Source organism: Peromyscus eremicus, chromosome 5, assembly GCF_949786415.1.
Source record: "Peromyscus eremicus chromosome 5, PerEre_H2_v1, whole genome shotgun sequence".
In the NCBI taxonomy this organism is placed as follows: domain Eukaryota; kingdom Metazoa; phylum Chordata; class Mammalia; order Rodentia; family Cricetidae; genus Peromyscus; species Peromyscus eremicus.
Window position 1 is genome coordinate 129767089 of NC_081420.1, and position 16561 is coordinate 129783649.

The following is a 16561-nucleotide window of genomic DNA, read 5'->3' on the forward strand; positions in this document are numbered from 1 at the left end:
AAGGTGCCATTTCTGGGTGGGCTCTGGGCTCTGTAAGGACCTCTAGATCGTGACTTTTCTTCAGAGTGTGTCCAGACTCACCATGAGCTGTAGCTTCCTGTGCCTTTCTCAGGACCACCCAGTTCCAAGCCTTCAGACCAGGTGCCAGGGTGGGTTCCAAGGAAACCTCACAGGGGTGGCCTCTGGGAGACCACAGGGAGCCCATGTGCCAAGAAAGGCTCTCAAGGCCCTAATGCAGATATCAGTAAAGGTGTGAGAAGTTCGACACGGGGACTCCTGGATTCTTTATGTGGTCTTTCTGTTGGCTGGGGCTGAACTGGATGCACGCAGAACCTGCTCCCGGCTGTGGATAAGTTGGTGAACTCCTGAGCTGGGGTGAACATCAGGTGACCTGCGTGCCAGCTGGCACAGCCTCAGAGAGCATTTTTGGTGCCATCTCTGTAACCTTGATATATGGGAACATGTGGATAATTTTAGCAGAGGCAATCACATTCTCTGGGCTCTTGGGCCACTGCTTTTTTTCTTGGGAGAAAATGCAGGGAATGTTTTCTCAGTCTGTAAATAGAGAGCTGCGTTGGTTGCTCAGCACGTGCCTGCTGCATGCCTCCTGTGAGGCCTGGTATAGTATTACAGAGGGTGGTGAGTCCCAGAGAAGACTGAGGCAGGGAGTGAGTGCATGTCATGGGAGGGGCTGCATTTTAAAACAGATTAATAGTGAAACCCTGAAGGAGAGAGGGGCTTCCTAGAGAACGAGCAGGCCAGGCAGAGGATGCTGTAGGTGCAGAGGCCTGAGTAGGCCGTGTGCTAAGCACCACACTAGCAAGGAGGGTGTCGAACGTGACTGCAGCAGACAGCGATCGGGAAGCCGTGGATGATGTGCAGTGGGTGGGGCCTGGTGAAGCAGTGGTGGGGAGCAGAGTGCAGGGAACAATCACTGTTGTCCCTGTGTCAGTGCTGGGACACGTGGGGACATGAAGGAGGTGAGAGTGTGCAATGCCAGCCTGTGGCTCGAGGGTGGAGCCAACTGGACGTGGGGACGGAAGGAAGGAAACGTTGCAGGAGAAGCATCAGCTCACTCCCGTGGCCTGGCCTGGGCAGCAGTGGAGACTGCTATATTTGAACCCAGGGAGGACCCAAGGGAGATGGGCTTGGAGAAGCTGTGGGTTGGTGTGGGATGCATGGGCTTCAGGTGAATCTGACGGAAGCCACATCTTTGTTCTAAGGTTGAAAACAACGTTTTGGTGTAAAGGCAGCGCATGATCAGAGAGAGGGGGTGGGAGCGGCAACAGTTTCACAGCACAGACGTGGAGACGGCTGCAGGAGGCACCAGGTGCTCCTGTCGCTGGGTCCCACAGGCGGTGGCTGTGCTGCCCACTCATCCCATGGCAGGAAGGGCTCCAGACTGGTCACGTGGGCCCCTGGCACCCAGTCTCTCATGTCTGCCTCTGTGTAAGCTCGTGCACCTGTGCATCAGGTTGCGTAGGCTTTGGGGTGCAGATCAGTCCCCAGGCTGAAACTTGATTCTACCCAAATAGGGGATGGGTGGGGAAGTATGGTAAATGCCCCCCACTAGTGCAGGGAGGTGTGAGACTACCCTTATGAAGGGCAGAGGGCTCTGGGTCTGACAACACAGATGGGCTGGACTCATTGGCCTGTGGGAAAGCAACAAGAAGCTTTTCTTCCTCCCCCCCCCCCTTTTTTTTTTTTTGTTTTTTGAGACACGGTCTCTCTACATAGCCCTGGCTGTCCCAGAACTCACTATGTAGACCAGGCTGGCATCGAACTCATAGAGATCTGCCTGCTTCTGCCTCCATGCCCTGGCTGACAAGCCTTTAATGCTGGGTTGTAGAACAGGATGGGGGCAGCTGGGAAGGGAGGCCTGGGGTGCTAGGAGCAGGGCCAGTGGGAAGTGACCTCTGCAGGTGGTTTACCCAGAGCCCTTTAGGGCTAGAGAGAGCACCACCCACCCCACCCTGTGTGTGTGTGTCTGTCTGTGTGTATACATCTGTGTCCTTTAGAGCTAGATAGAGTGCCACTCCCTCCACCCCGTGTGTGTGTGTGTGTGTGTACAGACAAGAGTATCCTAGAGTCTGGCCAACACATTTGTTTGCCTGCCCTCTCCAGATGTTCCTGCATGGTGAGGACAGAAAGAAAAATTCTTGCTCATGTGTGCATTTGTTTAACAAAGCTAGAAGCCAGTACCTCACTTCTGAGGCTGAGTGAGGAAACTCGCTTCTGATCCCTCTTCTCCCAGCTCCTGGCCTGACTGCCTGTTGTCCTGGGCCATAACACACATCCTTCCCCTCAGCAAGGTCGCTTGGGAGCTGCAGAGGCGCCTGCTGTGAGTGGCCGCCTGCCGTGAGTGGCCTGGCTCACAGCCGCCCTGCTCCACGAGGCGCATGGGCTATAGCCTGGCAGCAGACTGGAGTCGCCACAGCCCTCGCACAGCTGCAGGCCAGTCAGATGTGCTCAGGTGCTCTTGCTCACTCCTGCCATCAGATCTCAGGTGGGCAGCAGTAGGCCGTGGCTGGGCAGGTGAGCAGTGTGACGGGCAGCGGCCTGGCAGTGGTAGTGGAACATAGGGGTAGGGAAGGCAACAGCCTGACTATGTGCCTTTGGGGAGAGCGTAGATGTCTGATCCCTAAAGACCTCAGAGAGGAGAGGGCAGTGGGGTGACAGTGAAGGCCCCAGCCAGGGAACTGATGGTGACAGATCCTGCTCCAGGTGTGAGCTCACTGTTTCATGCACAACTCATTTCCCTGTTACAGCAGTTGGGGACACCAATGAACAGACAGAACCTCAGTATCTACAGGGCTCATGTTGGGACAGCAACAGGCCTCAGACCCTGCGCTGTGGAGGGTTTAGCTAGAGAGGTACCGGACTGAACATAGCACTGGACAGCTATTACACTCAGTGTATGTTAGTTACCGTGATCACTGTGTCTTTGGTCTTTATGGCCCTAGTACCCCTATGCCCCAGTGAGCTCCTGGGCTCTGCTGTAGAGGTGTGTTTGAACTTTGGCTAGGCCCATGCCCTGGCTGTTCTGAACAGCCTCTTCTGCCCCAGAACTCCTGCTTCAAACTCTGAGATTCAACACAAGAAAGCATACCACATTCTGTTGGTTTGGGCTTATTTTCCCTTCAGCCTTCTTTTCTCCATCCATAGAAATCACATTCTAAACGTAGCTGCTATCCTGTGGGAAGAGCCTGGGAGTCCCTGGTGTTAGCCTTTGCTCTGTACCCCCCCACCCCCCCACCCCCGTTTAGAGTGAACCGTGCCACAGGGCAGGGCTGCGCCATGGTGCTTTTACCATTCTCAAAGCCTGGGCATCATTCTTCTGTGGGGTTGGACTTGAGATGGTAAGTAATGGACATCTGGCATTTTAATGACTGTATCTGTTTAATGTGAAACATCCCTCAGAAGCCTCAAATATAATGAGGACTCATATCCAGTCTTTCACCGATCTCATTGACTGAGGAGAGGAGATGGGGGAGAGAATGAGGATATTTAGCATACTTAGAGAAGTTGAATATTAGCCAGCTGCACACCTGTAATCCCAGCTACTCAGTAGCCAAGGCAGGGGATCACAAGTTTAAGGCTAGCCTGGCAGTTGAGACTCTGTCTCAAAATAAAAAATATAAATATAAAAAGAAGGCTGGGGAGCTCAGTGGTAGAGTGCTTGGTAGAAACCCTAGGTTCTGTCCCTCAGTACTCCAGTGCTCTAGAGGCTAGTGGGAGGGGGAGAGAAATATTAAATAGCTTAGGTAGGAACTGTCTTGAAGGAAGTTGTGGTGTTTTTGGCATATAGATGCCACACAGATGTCCACAGCTTGCAGAGTGACAGTCTGGGCAGTATATTTTGTTGATCTGTGGCTGGCTGATGCCAGAAATGTGCAAGGCCATCTCTGGGGATCATTTGTGTCCTGTGGGGTCCTTCCAGATGTCTGATGTCCATCTCGCTAGCAGCAGACTAGGCATCCAGGCTGCATGCTTAGCTGTGGGGGGCCAGCTGGGGGCGCCTCAAGGAGCACTCCGATTACATCCTCGGCAGATAAAAATAGGAGCGATGCAAGGAATTTTAATCACTGCTCCGTGTCTTTGGAGCCACGGAGGCTGTTCTTGTGAGCCTAGGCAGAAGGCCAGACCTGCCAGTGCAGCCTGAGAGCTACCTCCCTCCTCCGAGCGTCACGGTTGGGCCAGCTGGGGAAATGAAGGGCCATGGGCAAGCGTGGCCCAAGCAAGGCTCCTACGGCTCCTGGACATGGCAAGAGTCTTGGATCCCAGTTGTAGTAGGCTGTGGCTTGGTCCTGGGTCCATAAGAGTCAGGATTGTATAGCGGGACAAGTTTAACCCGAGTTGCTGTTGCAAGAGAAGAGGTTAATGCGATGGCAGTTGTCACCGTCCCAGTGTGCAATGCCTGCAGGATAGGGAGGGCAGTGTTCCTGGTGCCAAAATCCATTCAGAAGACATTTATCGCATTTGCCCAGCACCTAACAGATGTGTCCAGCCCATGGCCCACAAGTCATAGGCACCCCAGGAAGCTGTGAATGCAACTTAACACAAAATGGTAAACTTACTTAAAACACCTAGTTTTTGCAAGATTTTCGTTAGTACTGTGTCAAAATGTTCAGAGGTTGGACACACACATAATGAATGTATCAGGTACTATTCTAAGACAAAATCAGCTAGGCCCCATCATGTGGAGCCTGCTTTCAGAGATGGTGGTCCATAGCCTTTTGTTCTCCCTGACCTGCATTTGGGCTGAAGCGGTGAACTTCAGGAGCTGGAGCTGAGGCAAAATGCAGCCAGAGAGACAGGTGTCTTTACCTTCTCCTGAGAGTCTAGGATCCATTGCTGGTGACCTGAGGCTGGCAGACTGGTAGAGGAGTTGAGGACTCTGCCTTACGGTCTTGTATACTTGAGGACAGAAGCTGCCTGTCTTTGGGAGCGGCCTGCTGAGATCTTGGTTCTGATACTGTTCTGGGGCAGAATGAACTTGTGTTCTTCTTGCCCCTGGGGAGGGCGTGCCCCAACTTCCTGTCATGGGAGCCAGTGCTTCTGGGAGCCTTGTCCATCTCCTTAGCCCTTGGATGGCGACTGGGTTGTATTCTGGACCTGCATGTTGCTCATTGTTGGCCTGGGTGGGCAGTTCCCAGCACCTACAGCCTGTGGTGCTCATGAGTAGAATGGACTCTCAGGCTAGGTCCAGGTTCATGGTGTGTGCTAGACACAGCAAGAGAGGCCCAGGTGGTGAGAAGCCTTGGTTCCCCATCTCTTGTTCCCTGGATGTACCACAGAAAAGCAATCAGCTGCTGGTGATGTTGGTGGCTGGGCACCCCAGCAGTCCTGAAACTAGGAAGTCGTAGCCTCCTTGGCCTAGAGGACCCCAGCCTTCCCTGCTGCCTTTTCTCTGTGATCTCTTGGACCTTTCTCTCCATCTGTCTGGACTCCAGGTCCCTCTTCTGTGAAGTGGGTGGTCATCTGCAGTCTGTTAAGTCAGGATTTCATTACCTGGGTGGCACGTGGATGTGCAGCTGGCCCTCTGTGTCTGTGGGTCCCACACCCACCCATTCATCCCGTGGAAGATACACATGGAAAAAACCGCCTTTGTATTGAACAAGCACAGACTGTTTTCGTGGCTGTCATTCTCTAAACAGAGCAGTGTGACAGCTGCTTACACAGCTGCCCTGTCGGAACCGAGAGTCATCCAGAGATGGCTTAGAGACTTCGAGGGAGGTAGCTAGGCTCTGCAGATACTGTGCTGTTTTATCTAAGAGCCCTCAGAGTCCTAAGATTTGGACGTCTTTGGAATCAGCCCCCATGGAGCCACGGGACCACTGTCCTCATCTCTGAGCACAGGAAGGATTCTGAGAAGGCTGGTGTCTGACTGAGGTTGTGTCTCTTTCCCTTCCCAGTGGAAGGGAAATCCATTCCATACGCTCTCTGGCCTCTTGTGTGCCTCAGGGTCCCTTATACAGTCACTGTTTCCTAGGTGCACAGTGGTGGCATCATATCCTCTGCATGTATTCCCTCACTCCTCCCTTGGGACATGCTCTGTGGCAGGCAGAGGAGTCCACCAACCCACAGTGAAGAACCACATTGTATCTTTTGGTGGCTTTGGGGAGATCTCTTAGCTCTAGATGCCAGTGAACTTAAATAGGCTCTCAGAGGGGGCGGAGCTGCTGGGAGCTAGGTGACTGATTATCAGGATGGACCGTGAGGACACTTGAGAGCATGAGGGGAGGCTACGGCAGAAGAATGGGGAGAATCTGACATTTGGGCTCTTGACTTTGTAACAGAGGCCACCTGGACATTTTGACCCCACCTTTTCCTTGGTTCCTCTGACATAAAAACATCTCCATTTTACAGAGGAGGAAAATAGGGGTGGACAAGTTTAATGACACTTTTATTGTCACTCAGCTGTGGAGAGGGGCTGGAGCCCGAGCTGGGCCCACCTGGGCACTGGAGCATGGACTGGCCCTGTCCTGCCTCTGGCAACAGAAGATGGAGCGTGCTATTAGTGAGGCTGGGCTGTGTCTGCAGAGTTCATGGAAGAAAGAGTTTGCTATGCATTCATCTCAGGGCCTAACTAGGACAGGCTGCTTGATTCTGAGGGTTCTGGGGTGGCCTGGGCTGTGCCCCCTCTTCCCGGAATGTCTCAGTCCTGTGCATTCCTGAGTCTGCATGGTACCGTGTTCTGTGGGCACCAAGAGTTTGCTTGGAAAATGTGTGGCACCCACATCTGTTACCTCTTAGAGAACAGAAAGATTGACAGAGACCTGCTGGGGCCTTGCATGGGGGAGACTGAGTTCAGGAGTGTGAGGTCCCAACGACAAAGGGAAAATCCCTACCCTGCGCCAACACTCCCCAAGGCCCCACTTTGATGTGGTTTTCCGTCCCAGAGGCCTTATAAGGCAGTGTGCCTGTGCCTCTTAGCTCAGGGCTGGGCCGGCTGCACACCAGTGACCGGAGAAGTTGCTCTTCCTGGGGCCCAGTGAGGGGTGGAGGCTGGGCTCCAGGGCAGCGGAGGGACAGCACCGGGACTTCAGAGGCACATGTAGGCCACATGGCCTGACAGAATACCAAGTCAGGCCTCTTGTTTAGTCAGAACTTGGAGTAAGTCTGAGGCCCACAGTCCTAGAAGCCAGAGGAGATGGGGCCTAGGCCCTGGGTCCTAGGAATGAGATAGTCCTCTGTCTAAGTTCCAGACTCAGGCCTCTTATAAGAAAGTACAGTGGTAAGGGTCAGGCTCTCTGGTGTGTAAGAACTATAGCATTGGCAAGCCACAAGACTGCTCTGCCTTGGTTTTCTCATCTATAGAGTGGGATAATAGCAGCATACCCCACAGTGATTGCCACTGGAGGATGGCTAAGGCTGGTCAGTTCCAGCACTTCCAGCATGTACTGATAGTGTTTGATGGTGAATACAGAGGAAGCGATGAGCAGTAACTGCTGGTTGATCTTCCAGCATGGAGGTGGAGCACTCCCTTGCTCCTCAGAGTCACCCTGAAATAGTGTGCTGTGGCCCTATCTGTGGAGGGGGAACCAGGGCACATGGGAGGTAGAGCTGCACCTCCTAGACTTAGCTTGTCAGTGGGCTGTGTTTGCACCACCCGTGACTGCCTGATCGCATTTCTGTGCCCTCTGCTGCAGGCCCCGCGGGGCTCATTACAGCTATGAGGTCTGAGTGCGCAGCTCCCACAGCACCTGCCTTCCTGTAGGAGGTCGCTACAGGTCTGTGGCTGTGTGGAATGGGCTTCTGGCCAGGCTGGAGCCAGGACCAAGCCTACACCACAGAGAAGAAGGAGCTAGCTGTACTGCTCTGAGTCCCACTGGATAGACTGGGAGTGCTTAGCCTCTGAGCCACCAGAGCTGATGGTTGGGCCCCATTTCATGCATTGTTTGTTTGAGATAGGGTATAGCCCAGGCTGGCCTCAAATGCATAATAGAGAGGGTTCCACTACCTTCCTTTCTCCCTCCTTTCCAGTCCCCTCCCTTTTTGCAATGCTGCGAGTGGGACCCAGGGCCTTGCACATGCTGGACATGCTGCATGAGTGCTCTGAGTACTCTCTCTTGAGAGGTGGACAGAGCAGGACTGTTGTGATGGCCAGAGGAGGCTCTTTAACACGAATCAGCACCGCCTGCTGTTCAGGGAGCGTCTCGTGAGTGTTAGCTCTCTCACCATAGTGTGGCTCATACTGGGGCCACGGTACAGATAAGTCCACCAGAGTCCAAATGCCAGGAGAGCCCAGAAGCCAGGGCATGACCCAGGGTTGGCTCACCACACCGCATTTCCCTGGGTCTAGAGACCATGAACACTTTAACTGCATTTCCCTGGGTCTAGAGACCATGAACACTTTATGCCGAGACCCTGGAGTGGCCCAGGGAGCACTGCAGTGTGTTACAGAGCGTATACTTTGTGTGAGCTCAGTCCTCTGAAGGTGGGCTGGGTCTGTCATGCAGCAGCAGTAGATGGTTTCCTTGGCCACTCTGTTGGGGTGATATGGCAGTAATGCCAACAGAAAGTCACAGGACCTCAAAGGCTCATCATGGCCAGCCTCCTTGCTGTGGTGCTATCAGGGCTACTGAGGTCAGTGCTGAGCCCACTGTCTCCTAGAGGACCCAGCGTGAAGGGCCTTTGTCCCCTTAAAGCCCTGCTGCTGCTCCTGTCGCAAACACTGCCTGCTGGCCTTTCAGGGCTGAGGAGATGGCAGCAGTCTTTGTGGCATGAAAGTTGGGCTTTAATTGGCTGCTGGGGTGTGCCTGCCATCTGATGATGCCACCTGTGTGTGTACCTTGCCTGTCGCTGTCTCCAGATCCCCTGTCAACTCTGGCTCTGTTAACACAAACAGCCAGGTTACAAGCCTGGGAAATGTTCAGTGATTATGATAATTGACAAGCAGGGGAGTGAAGAAAGCCACCAGGGTTTGAAGTAAATGGGACACCAGAGCAGAGACAGTCATGTTTCAACCACCTTGAAGAAGGAGTGCCTACAATGATCTAGGCTGCAGGCTAACAGAGGACTGTTTGTCTCCAGAACAAAAGTTGAGATTAGAAACCACCCTGCGGCTCTAACCAGTGAGCCACCCACTGTGGCATGCAGCATCCTTTGCCCTGCCAGGCCCAGGGCGGCCTGGGTATTCTTTAAGCATCTGAAGTGCCACGTTTGGATGGTTTATAGTCTGTGAAAATTTTGCCCAGGCAAAGGTTTTTGTGGTCACAGTGAGGCACTGGTTGCAGCTGGTGTATTTGGGCTTTTCACTGCTTACCATTTGCTGGGACTTAGAAGCGTCATCAGACCAGCCATTGTGACATTAGGAGAGGGAATATGGCATACCCTCCCTGACCTCCTCCTTTTCCAAGAGAGGAGTACTTTCCAAACTGGGTCCTTGAGATGTGCGCCCCACACTGCACTATATATCAACAGAGATTCACATGTTGATAACTATAGTCAAGGCCCTGAGAAGTCTTACATTAAAAGGTCTTGTTTAACTTTATCTAAATAATCTCAGGTTTCAGAATTCCTGTTTGAGTACCTATAAATAGAGAAGTCATTTTGCAAGATACAGTCTAGTCTTTCTGTATCTCTAGTCCGCTGGGGTGAGTCAGACAGTTGGGGCTTCAGTCTCTTGACATCTCAGGCGTTCCCTAGCCTGGAGGACAGCAGAATTCCCTTTGCCAATATGACAGTATCCGAATGGATGGCAGCTTGACAAGGCTGCTAAGGAAGGACCCCCGCCACGTTGGTTCTAAACAGCATCAGCTCATGGAGAGGACAGATCAGGCATGTGCCTAGACCAGGCTAGTGGGAAAATAGGCCATGGGCAAGACGTGGAGGCTCCAGCGAGGATCACTGGAGTCAGAGCATACAGGCCCAGGGTGTTAGCCAATGTGTTGGTGCTACAATTGGTCGAGGGCAATAGGGATTTACCAGAGAAGAGAGCGTAGAGGGCCCCACTTGGTTTGGAGGAAGAATCTAGACTGAGGTCTTTCCTTAGTGCCTTCTGAGGCTGTGGCTGTGAAGTTGCCTGGACAGGAGGGGTAAGGGACACTTATCTTACCTGGCATTCCAGTGGGGGAGTGGACTTGGTCTCTAGGAGGTGTGGGTCCTAGGTGGATCTTGGGAAGTTTTTCCCAGGGTGCTGTGCACTGAGAAGTCACTTGCACTTGGTCAAGAAGCCCATGACTAGGCTCATCCTGTTGGCTTGGTACTTTGTGCTCAGTGTCACGTGTCCGTCTAGCCAGGTGGGTTCCTGCTGGGTCCTACTGTCCTGTGACCATTGCCCTGTCTTCCCCAGGAGCTCGTGGGTGACACTTCCAGAGAGGCGCTCGGTGAGGAGGACGAGGACGACTTCCAGCTAGAAGGTATGTGGGTCTTAGTAGCTCTGCCTATGGCACTAGGTTGGGAAAGGCCCACAGAGCTCTGAAGGAGTAGGCGGGGATGTGAAGCCCTTCACAGTACTCAGGGTTACACCCACACCCTGTGCTCAGGAGCTACCAGACTTCAGGCAGGCCATCACAGGGCTACCCTCCTGTGGTGGGATCAGTGATAATGAGTGTCCGGCTGGATTCTGAACATGATTGCTTTTCCCCCCAAGTCTATCTGTGCACTGCCCTAGCTAAACATACTGGTACAGCCTGCCTCTGGCCTCTCTGCTTTTGATCTGTCATGCAAGACCTCTCCTTTCTGCAGCTGAAGTGCCATGCTGTAGAGCTAGTGACAGTGGCATGGACCTAGCCTCTAGCCTGCTGGTTTGTTTCTGGCAATGCCTGTGTCCTTGTCTGTAAGAGTGGGAGCTAGTGCCTTTTGCTGTGCCCACGTGGCTCAGCTGACTTCTCATGACTGTGGCAGGCAATGGCTTTACTCTGCCTGTTACTATGGGAGGAGAGCCTGGCCAATGTTGAGCAGCCCAGGAAAGCAAGGACCCTGTCTGTTCTTTAAGACCCTTGGAAGAATCCTGGACCCATTGTCCACTTGGGGCTCTCCTGCTGCTCCTATTGTAGTAGCCCAAGCTCACCCACACTAGGGCAGGGATATGGCTGGGCATGGCAGGCTGGCAAGGGCAGATGCCCCTGAGTCCTGGCCACACAGCCATACACCTGCTGGATCTGGGGCTGTGGTATCCCTCTATGCTCCTGGCTAGGGGAGAAAACTGGTTCCTGAATGTCGCCTTTGTCTTTCTGTTGGCCAAGCTCATTGCCTCTTGGCTGCTAGAGAGCTGTTTAAGGGAGAAAAAGGGCCATGTGAGGCGTGAAGATGAAAAGGAGTCTCTGGCCATCCCAGGAGAGGAGGGCTTTGGCTCCTGGGTTGTTCTGTAAAGCTGCCCCTAATCCCGAGTCTTAGCCGCCTTAACTGGCCAGCTGGGAGCGAAGCAGGAGATTAAGGCTGGCTTGGTGTGCAGGGCTGTGAGCTCCTTTTGAACTTGGGAAAGAACAAAGTAAACATCAGAGGTTCCAAACTGACTGCAGGCCTGTGTGGCAGGGTGTGGAAAGGAGAGGGACCCTTCTTCTGAGGATCCAGCAGCAGCCAGGGACAGGAGGGGCAGCCCCTCACTCACTCCCAGCAATTACTTGGCCTCTCAGGCTTGTGCCCTAAGTGCAAGTCAGTACTGGCTTGGTAGGCAGGCCCATGATACATCCAAGGGTGTTCTCTCCATCATGGGCTCCCCCTGATTTACGTACGTCTCCTATCCTCAGGGTCTCCTTGTTGCCTCTCACCCGAAGCTGGCCCTACCCAGCCCAGCCTCCTGACTCACTTCCATCTCAGGGCTCCATGCAGCATTTCTACCACCCCAGTGCCCACTTGGCATCTGCTGTAGAAAACTAGTTTTGCAGAACCTGGCAGTCTATTGGTTCTTTACCACCTATGAGGCTGCCAAGGCTACTGAAGTCTGTGACCCCTCTCCTTGGGTCAGGTCCCCTCCAGGCTCTCAAAACAGAACCCACAGGAGCTTGGTGTCTGGGTAAGGACAAAGAGAAGCCTGGGCCAGGCGGTGGTGGTGCACGCCTTTAATCCCAGCACTGGAAGGCAGAGGCAGGTGGATCTCTGTGAGTTCCAGGCCAGCCTGGGCTACAGAGTGAGTTCCAGGAAAGGCGCAAAGCTACACAGAGAAACTGTCTCAAAAAAACAAAACAAAACAAAAAACCCTAGAGAAGCCTGGGTGACAGGGAGAATCACTGGGTGCAGGGCGCTTGGTTAGGGATGCCAAGTTGAAAACCCTGCTGGCCATCCAAATGGAGGCGCTGAGGTGGTCAAGCCACCTGGCTCTTGGGGACTGGAGTTAAAGGACAGTGAACTAGAAGGTAAGGGTAAGTGCTTCTCAAGAAGTGGCCACAGGCAGTTCCACTCAGCACTCCAGGGCAGGTCCATCTTCAAGGCTGGCTGGCAGTTCCTGAGGTCTGAGGAGGCCTCTGGGAGCAGCAGGCAGCCACCCTGGCTCCCCTCCCTGCTTGGACTTCCCTGTAGGCTCAGCAGTCACACTCCAGTCCCCAGCATCTCTAAGCTGTTTCCACTGAGTGGACTTGACCTGATGTCTTCCCATCTGCTCTCCATGAAAGTGCAGCATGGGCAGTGGAGATTCTCCTCTGCCGTGCCAGGGAGGTTTAGCTGTATCTGTGCTGGCCAGGTTTGAAAGCTAATCTCCTTCCTGGGCTTTCCCAGGGGAGAGGGATGACAGGCAGAATGGATGACCGTAGCAGGCTCATACCACTCTCTTTGTCCAGGGTCGCCGCCGACACTCACAGTGTCCCCCCAGCTCTATTCAGACCTCCGAAAATGAAGACCGGACAGTGTTTGCAGACAGTTGCCTCCTTTCCCCATGGCCTCTTTCCTCTCAGTCACAAATGTCTCTAAAGCAGAACCAGTGCTGGGATCTGGGCCCAGTGGTGGCGTGTGGGAGGGGAGTTTGCACATTTGGAGGGAAGCCAGGGAGTGCTTGGGGGCTCTGCTGGGCAGATCACTGCTGCCTAGGAGGTGGTAGTGGTTCCCTGAAAAGCAGAGCCTCACAGTGAAGCTCCTCAATCCAGAACTCTGGGCTCTTTGGAAAGCTCAACCAAGCTTGCTTCAACTTGAAGCTTTTGAAATTGAAAATTCCAGGGATAGGATTGCCTAAAAAGCTAAGACATGAAAAGCTAAAAGCTGGACCTAGTATGAGCAGATGCAGACACAGACACAGACTCTCTCTCTCTCTCTCTCTCTCTCTCTCTCTCTCTCTCTCTCTCTCTCTCTCTCTCTCTCTCTCTCTCTCTCTTTCTCTCTCCTCTTTCTGTCCTCGGTCCCTCAAAGTCCGAGATGGGTTTTGGGGGGAGCATCAGGAACATCTATCCATGAAAGGGTAGTTAGTGACACCCCCTGGCTTCTTTCCCCCAGTTCCTAAATTGTCCTGTCAGTTCACTTGGCTCAACTCCCCTCCCATCCAAATTTGAGCAATGACACTAAACTCCAACTCTGAGCTCTCCACCCTGTGAATGTGGAATGTGCAGTGCTGTCTCCGGCAAGACATGGCTTCTGAGTCAAGGAATGCTTTGCAGGAATTCCACTCTCGTTTTCTTAACCAGGGAAGCTCCAGGTTTGTGAGATTTGACTCTAGAACCATGGCGGGGGTAGGGAGAGACCATTAAGAATACATTCTTTTTTTTTCCCCTCTTCTCTTCTCTTCTCTTCTCTTCTCTTCTCTTCTCTTCTCTTCTCTTCTCTTCTCTTCTCTTCTCTTCTCTTCTCTTCCCTTCCCTTCCCCTCCCCTCCCCTCCCCTCCCCTCCCCTCCCCTCCCCTCCCCTCCCCTCCCCTCCCCTCCTCTCCCCTCCCTTCCCCTCCCCTCCCTTCCTTCCTTTCTTTTTAAATACAAAGTCCTGGTACAGTGGCCTGACAGTGTAGGGGTGGACGACTCAAACTCACCATCCTGCCGTAGCCTCCTAAGACAGGCATGTGCCTCCTTGCCCAGCTTTCGATTTTGCTTTTTAAGCTTTAGTCCCAGTGTTGTGAAATGCAAATGGTGACACTCCTACATTATGTTAGTAAGGACTTAATGAGACGACACGTGTACCTGCCAACTTGACCGGCAGTGCCCGGCTGGCACATCTGTGCGTCTCCAGAGCCTTTTCTCTCGTGAGGCCTGTGCCAGTCATCCAAGAAACCATTTGGTCTGGAATGCACACACGATCTTCTCCTCACGGCCGCAGATTCACCCTCCTAATTATTTCTGGCATAGGCTAATATTAAAACCCATCTGCATTCCCCCTGACAGCTGCTGCTGGAGGTTTGGAGGCCCAGGAACATCCTGGCAAGCCACCCTTAGACCAGAATATTTGTCACAGATATCTTTGTGTGGACAATTGCAGGGGATCACGAGCATGTTAGGGCGCGTGTCCAAACTTCAGCACAGCAGCCCCAGCTTGTGCTCAGTCTTCTGTTGTGTCTGCTTGAAAATTGGTCGGCTACCCAGATGGAGAGACGTGTGGCACACGCTCGACGCCATTGCTGCTCTTTCCTTACTGAGGTTGGGTCTTTACTGCCGTGGTCATAACCTGGTTTCCAATTTGTCACTTTTAACCAAGCTTGCTGTTAACTAGGCTTTTGTGGACTGTGTTAAAATAAGCTGGCACTGGCCGCTGTCACCTCAGTTTGCATCCCCCCATTTTTCAACCATCTCCTCACACCAAACCTCCGTGTTGCTCAAGCCAAGATTGACAGCATCTGTCTATCCTAGCTTACCTATGCCTGTGTGTAGGACATGGCACAGCTGGGCTCACGCGTATGGAAACTCCTACACTGCATGGGTGCATAGATGTGCCACCTCCTGTGGGCAGTACAGGGGCAGCAGCTACCAGGGACCAGCCTCTAGGAAGTTAGAGTTCTGTCGTGTAGACACAGAGCCTGCCGTGAGGTCATCAGAGGGCCCCGTACATGGGACTGTATGGAATGAATTGCCAGATTGAATGGAAGCAGACCACGCCCTGCCAGCTCAGTCGCATTTGTACCAATTAAGAGACAGCACTCAGCGCTCCTCCTTCCACACCTGCCTGTCTCGCTTGAGAAATGCCGGAAGTAGTACATTTATGCACATCTCTGGTGTCATGTTAATGACACTTCTGGAATTGAGCAGTGCACAGCCTGCTTTCAAAGCCTGTCTCCTAGCAACCCCAGATGACCCCAGGTGACCCTAGACACAGGGCAAGAGCCCTAGGTGAGCATGCCCCGTGCAGCTTAGGAGAGAGCTGATGCACCAGGAGGGCCTGCTTGGTTTCCTAGCCCTCTTCTCCTCCTGCTGTTTGGGTGGCGCCAGCTGTCAGCACTCAGGCTGGGTGGGCTGTGCCAGGCTGCTCTCTGGGTCACTGCTGTTTGCCAGGGTAAACAGTCCCCAGAAAGTGATGGGGAACTCTCCCAGCATGTGATCCCAGAGATGCCTCCTATTGGCCCTGGGGAAGGTTGAGGAGTCCAGGCCCTAATCACAGCTGCCACCTTTCCTGGTTCCCAAGTCTCTTCCCTTTCTCTTCCTCCTCCTCCTCCTCCTCCCCTTTTTTAAACTGGGGGAGGGGGAGGGAAAGAGGCCGTCTTTGATCTCGGTGGAGGAAAGAAGTCTGTTCTGTTCAGGCTTTTGGCTAACACAACAAACAGTGTTTAAAATTTAACTTTGCTTAATTAATTAGTAATTCTGTTTAATGCTGTCTGATCTCCCTCCAAAAGGTATTTTGAAGCTTGAGAAGGGAACTTCAAAGGGAGCCGGGTGAAGATGGTCAAGTAATGCATTTAATCTGGCAGTTGCTGGGGGTGGAGAGCGGCCAGGCTGGAGCTGATGTGTACAGAGAACCATCATCTGCAAAATCAGCGAGCCAGCTCCAGTGGCCATGGCCTCCATGTGAGAAGGACAGGAAGTAGCTTGCCACAGAAGGAGCCCCACACACAGCCCCCACGTCCATCTGGGCTGAGAAGCAATTCTGAGAAAGTAGAAATGTCATGTTTTTTCTCTTCTGTGGCCATGATGAATGATTGAGCAGGTTGGGTACTGCACAGGGTTTCCAGTTAGCCAAACAGTAAGTCACAGTAACTCAGTAACTCCAAGCTGTGTCCTGTTTACCAAGCATATACCTGGAAGGGGTGCAGGGCTGCCTTTGCCTAAAGCAGCAATACCCAGAGTTCTGGAAAGGACCAGACAGTTCCTATCTTAAGCTGTGTGGACCACGAGGACTCTTGTAATGACTTGCCTCAGCTCCCCTGTGTGCGGCAGAAGCAGCCAGAGACTAGTGAGTGTGGAATACCTCATTAAGCTTTACTTAGAAAGCCAGGCTGCGGGCCCAGGGGCCCCCAAGGCTCAGCTGACACCCTGCTCCATATCACCCAAACATGCTTCTTGGGCAGTAGAACATGTTTTTGTCCTCCTTCCTTGACTCCTTTTCTCCTGCCACATTGGCAGTGTGCCCTGCTGTGGCTTTCCCTGGCAGTCTGAGCATGCTCAGAGAATCTCTGAAAGATGTGTCTGAGACTGGCAGCCAAGGAACAAGCAGGAACAGGGAACAGAGAGAGTTCTTGGGTACTAGAGTCCTTGGCAGCATAGTATAGTTCCTG

The 16561-nt window shown here is 53.0% G+C and overlaps 1 protein-coding gene across 2 annotated transcripts in view; it reads left to right on the top strand.

Annotated features, from left to right (window-relative positions):
• Nucleotides 1-16561, top strand: part of Nkd1 (NKD inhibitor of WNT signaling pathway 1) — a 71667-nt gene that overhangs the window by 42089 nt on the left and 13017 nt on the right. For both annotated transcript variants that reach the window (XM_059264523.1, XM_059264524.1), the window contains one exon: nucleotides 10298-10364. In XM_059264523.1, coding sequence (XP_059120506.1) covers nucleotides 10298-10364 — 67 coding nt within the window. The remainder of the gene's footprint in view (nucleotides 1-10297; nucleotides 10365-16561) is intronic.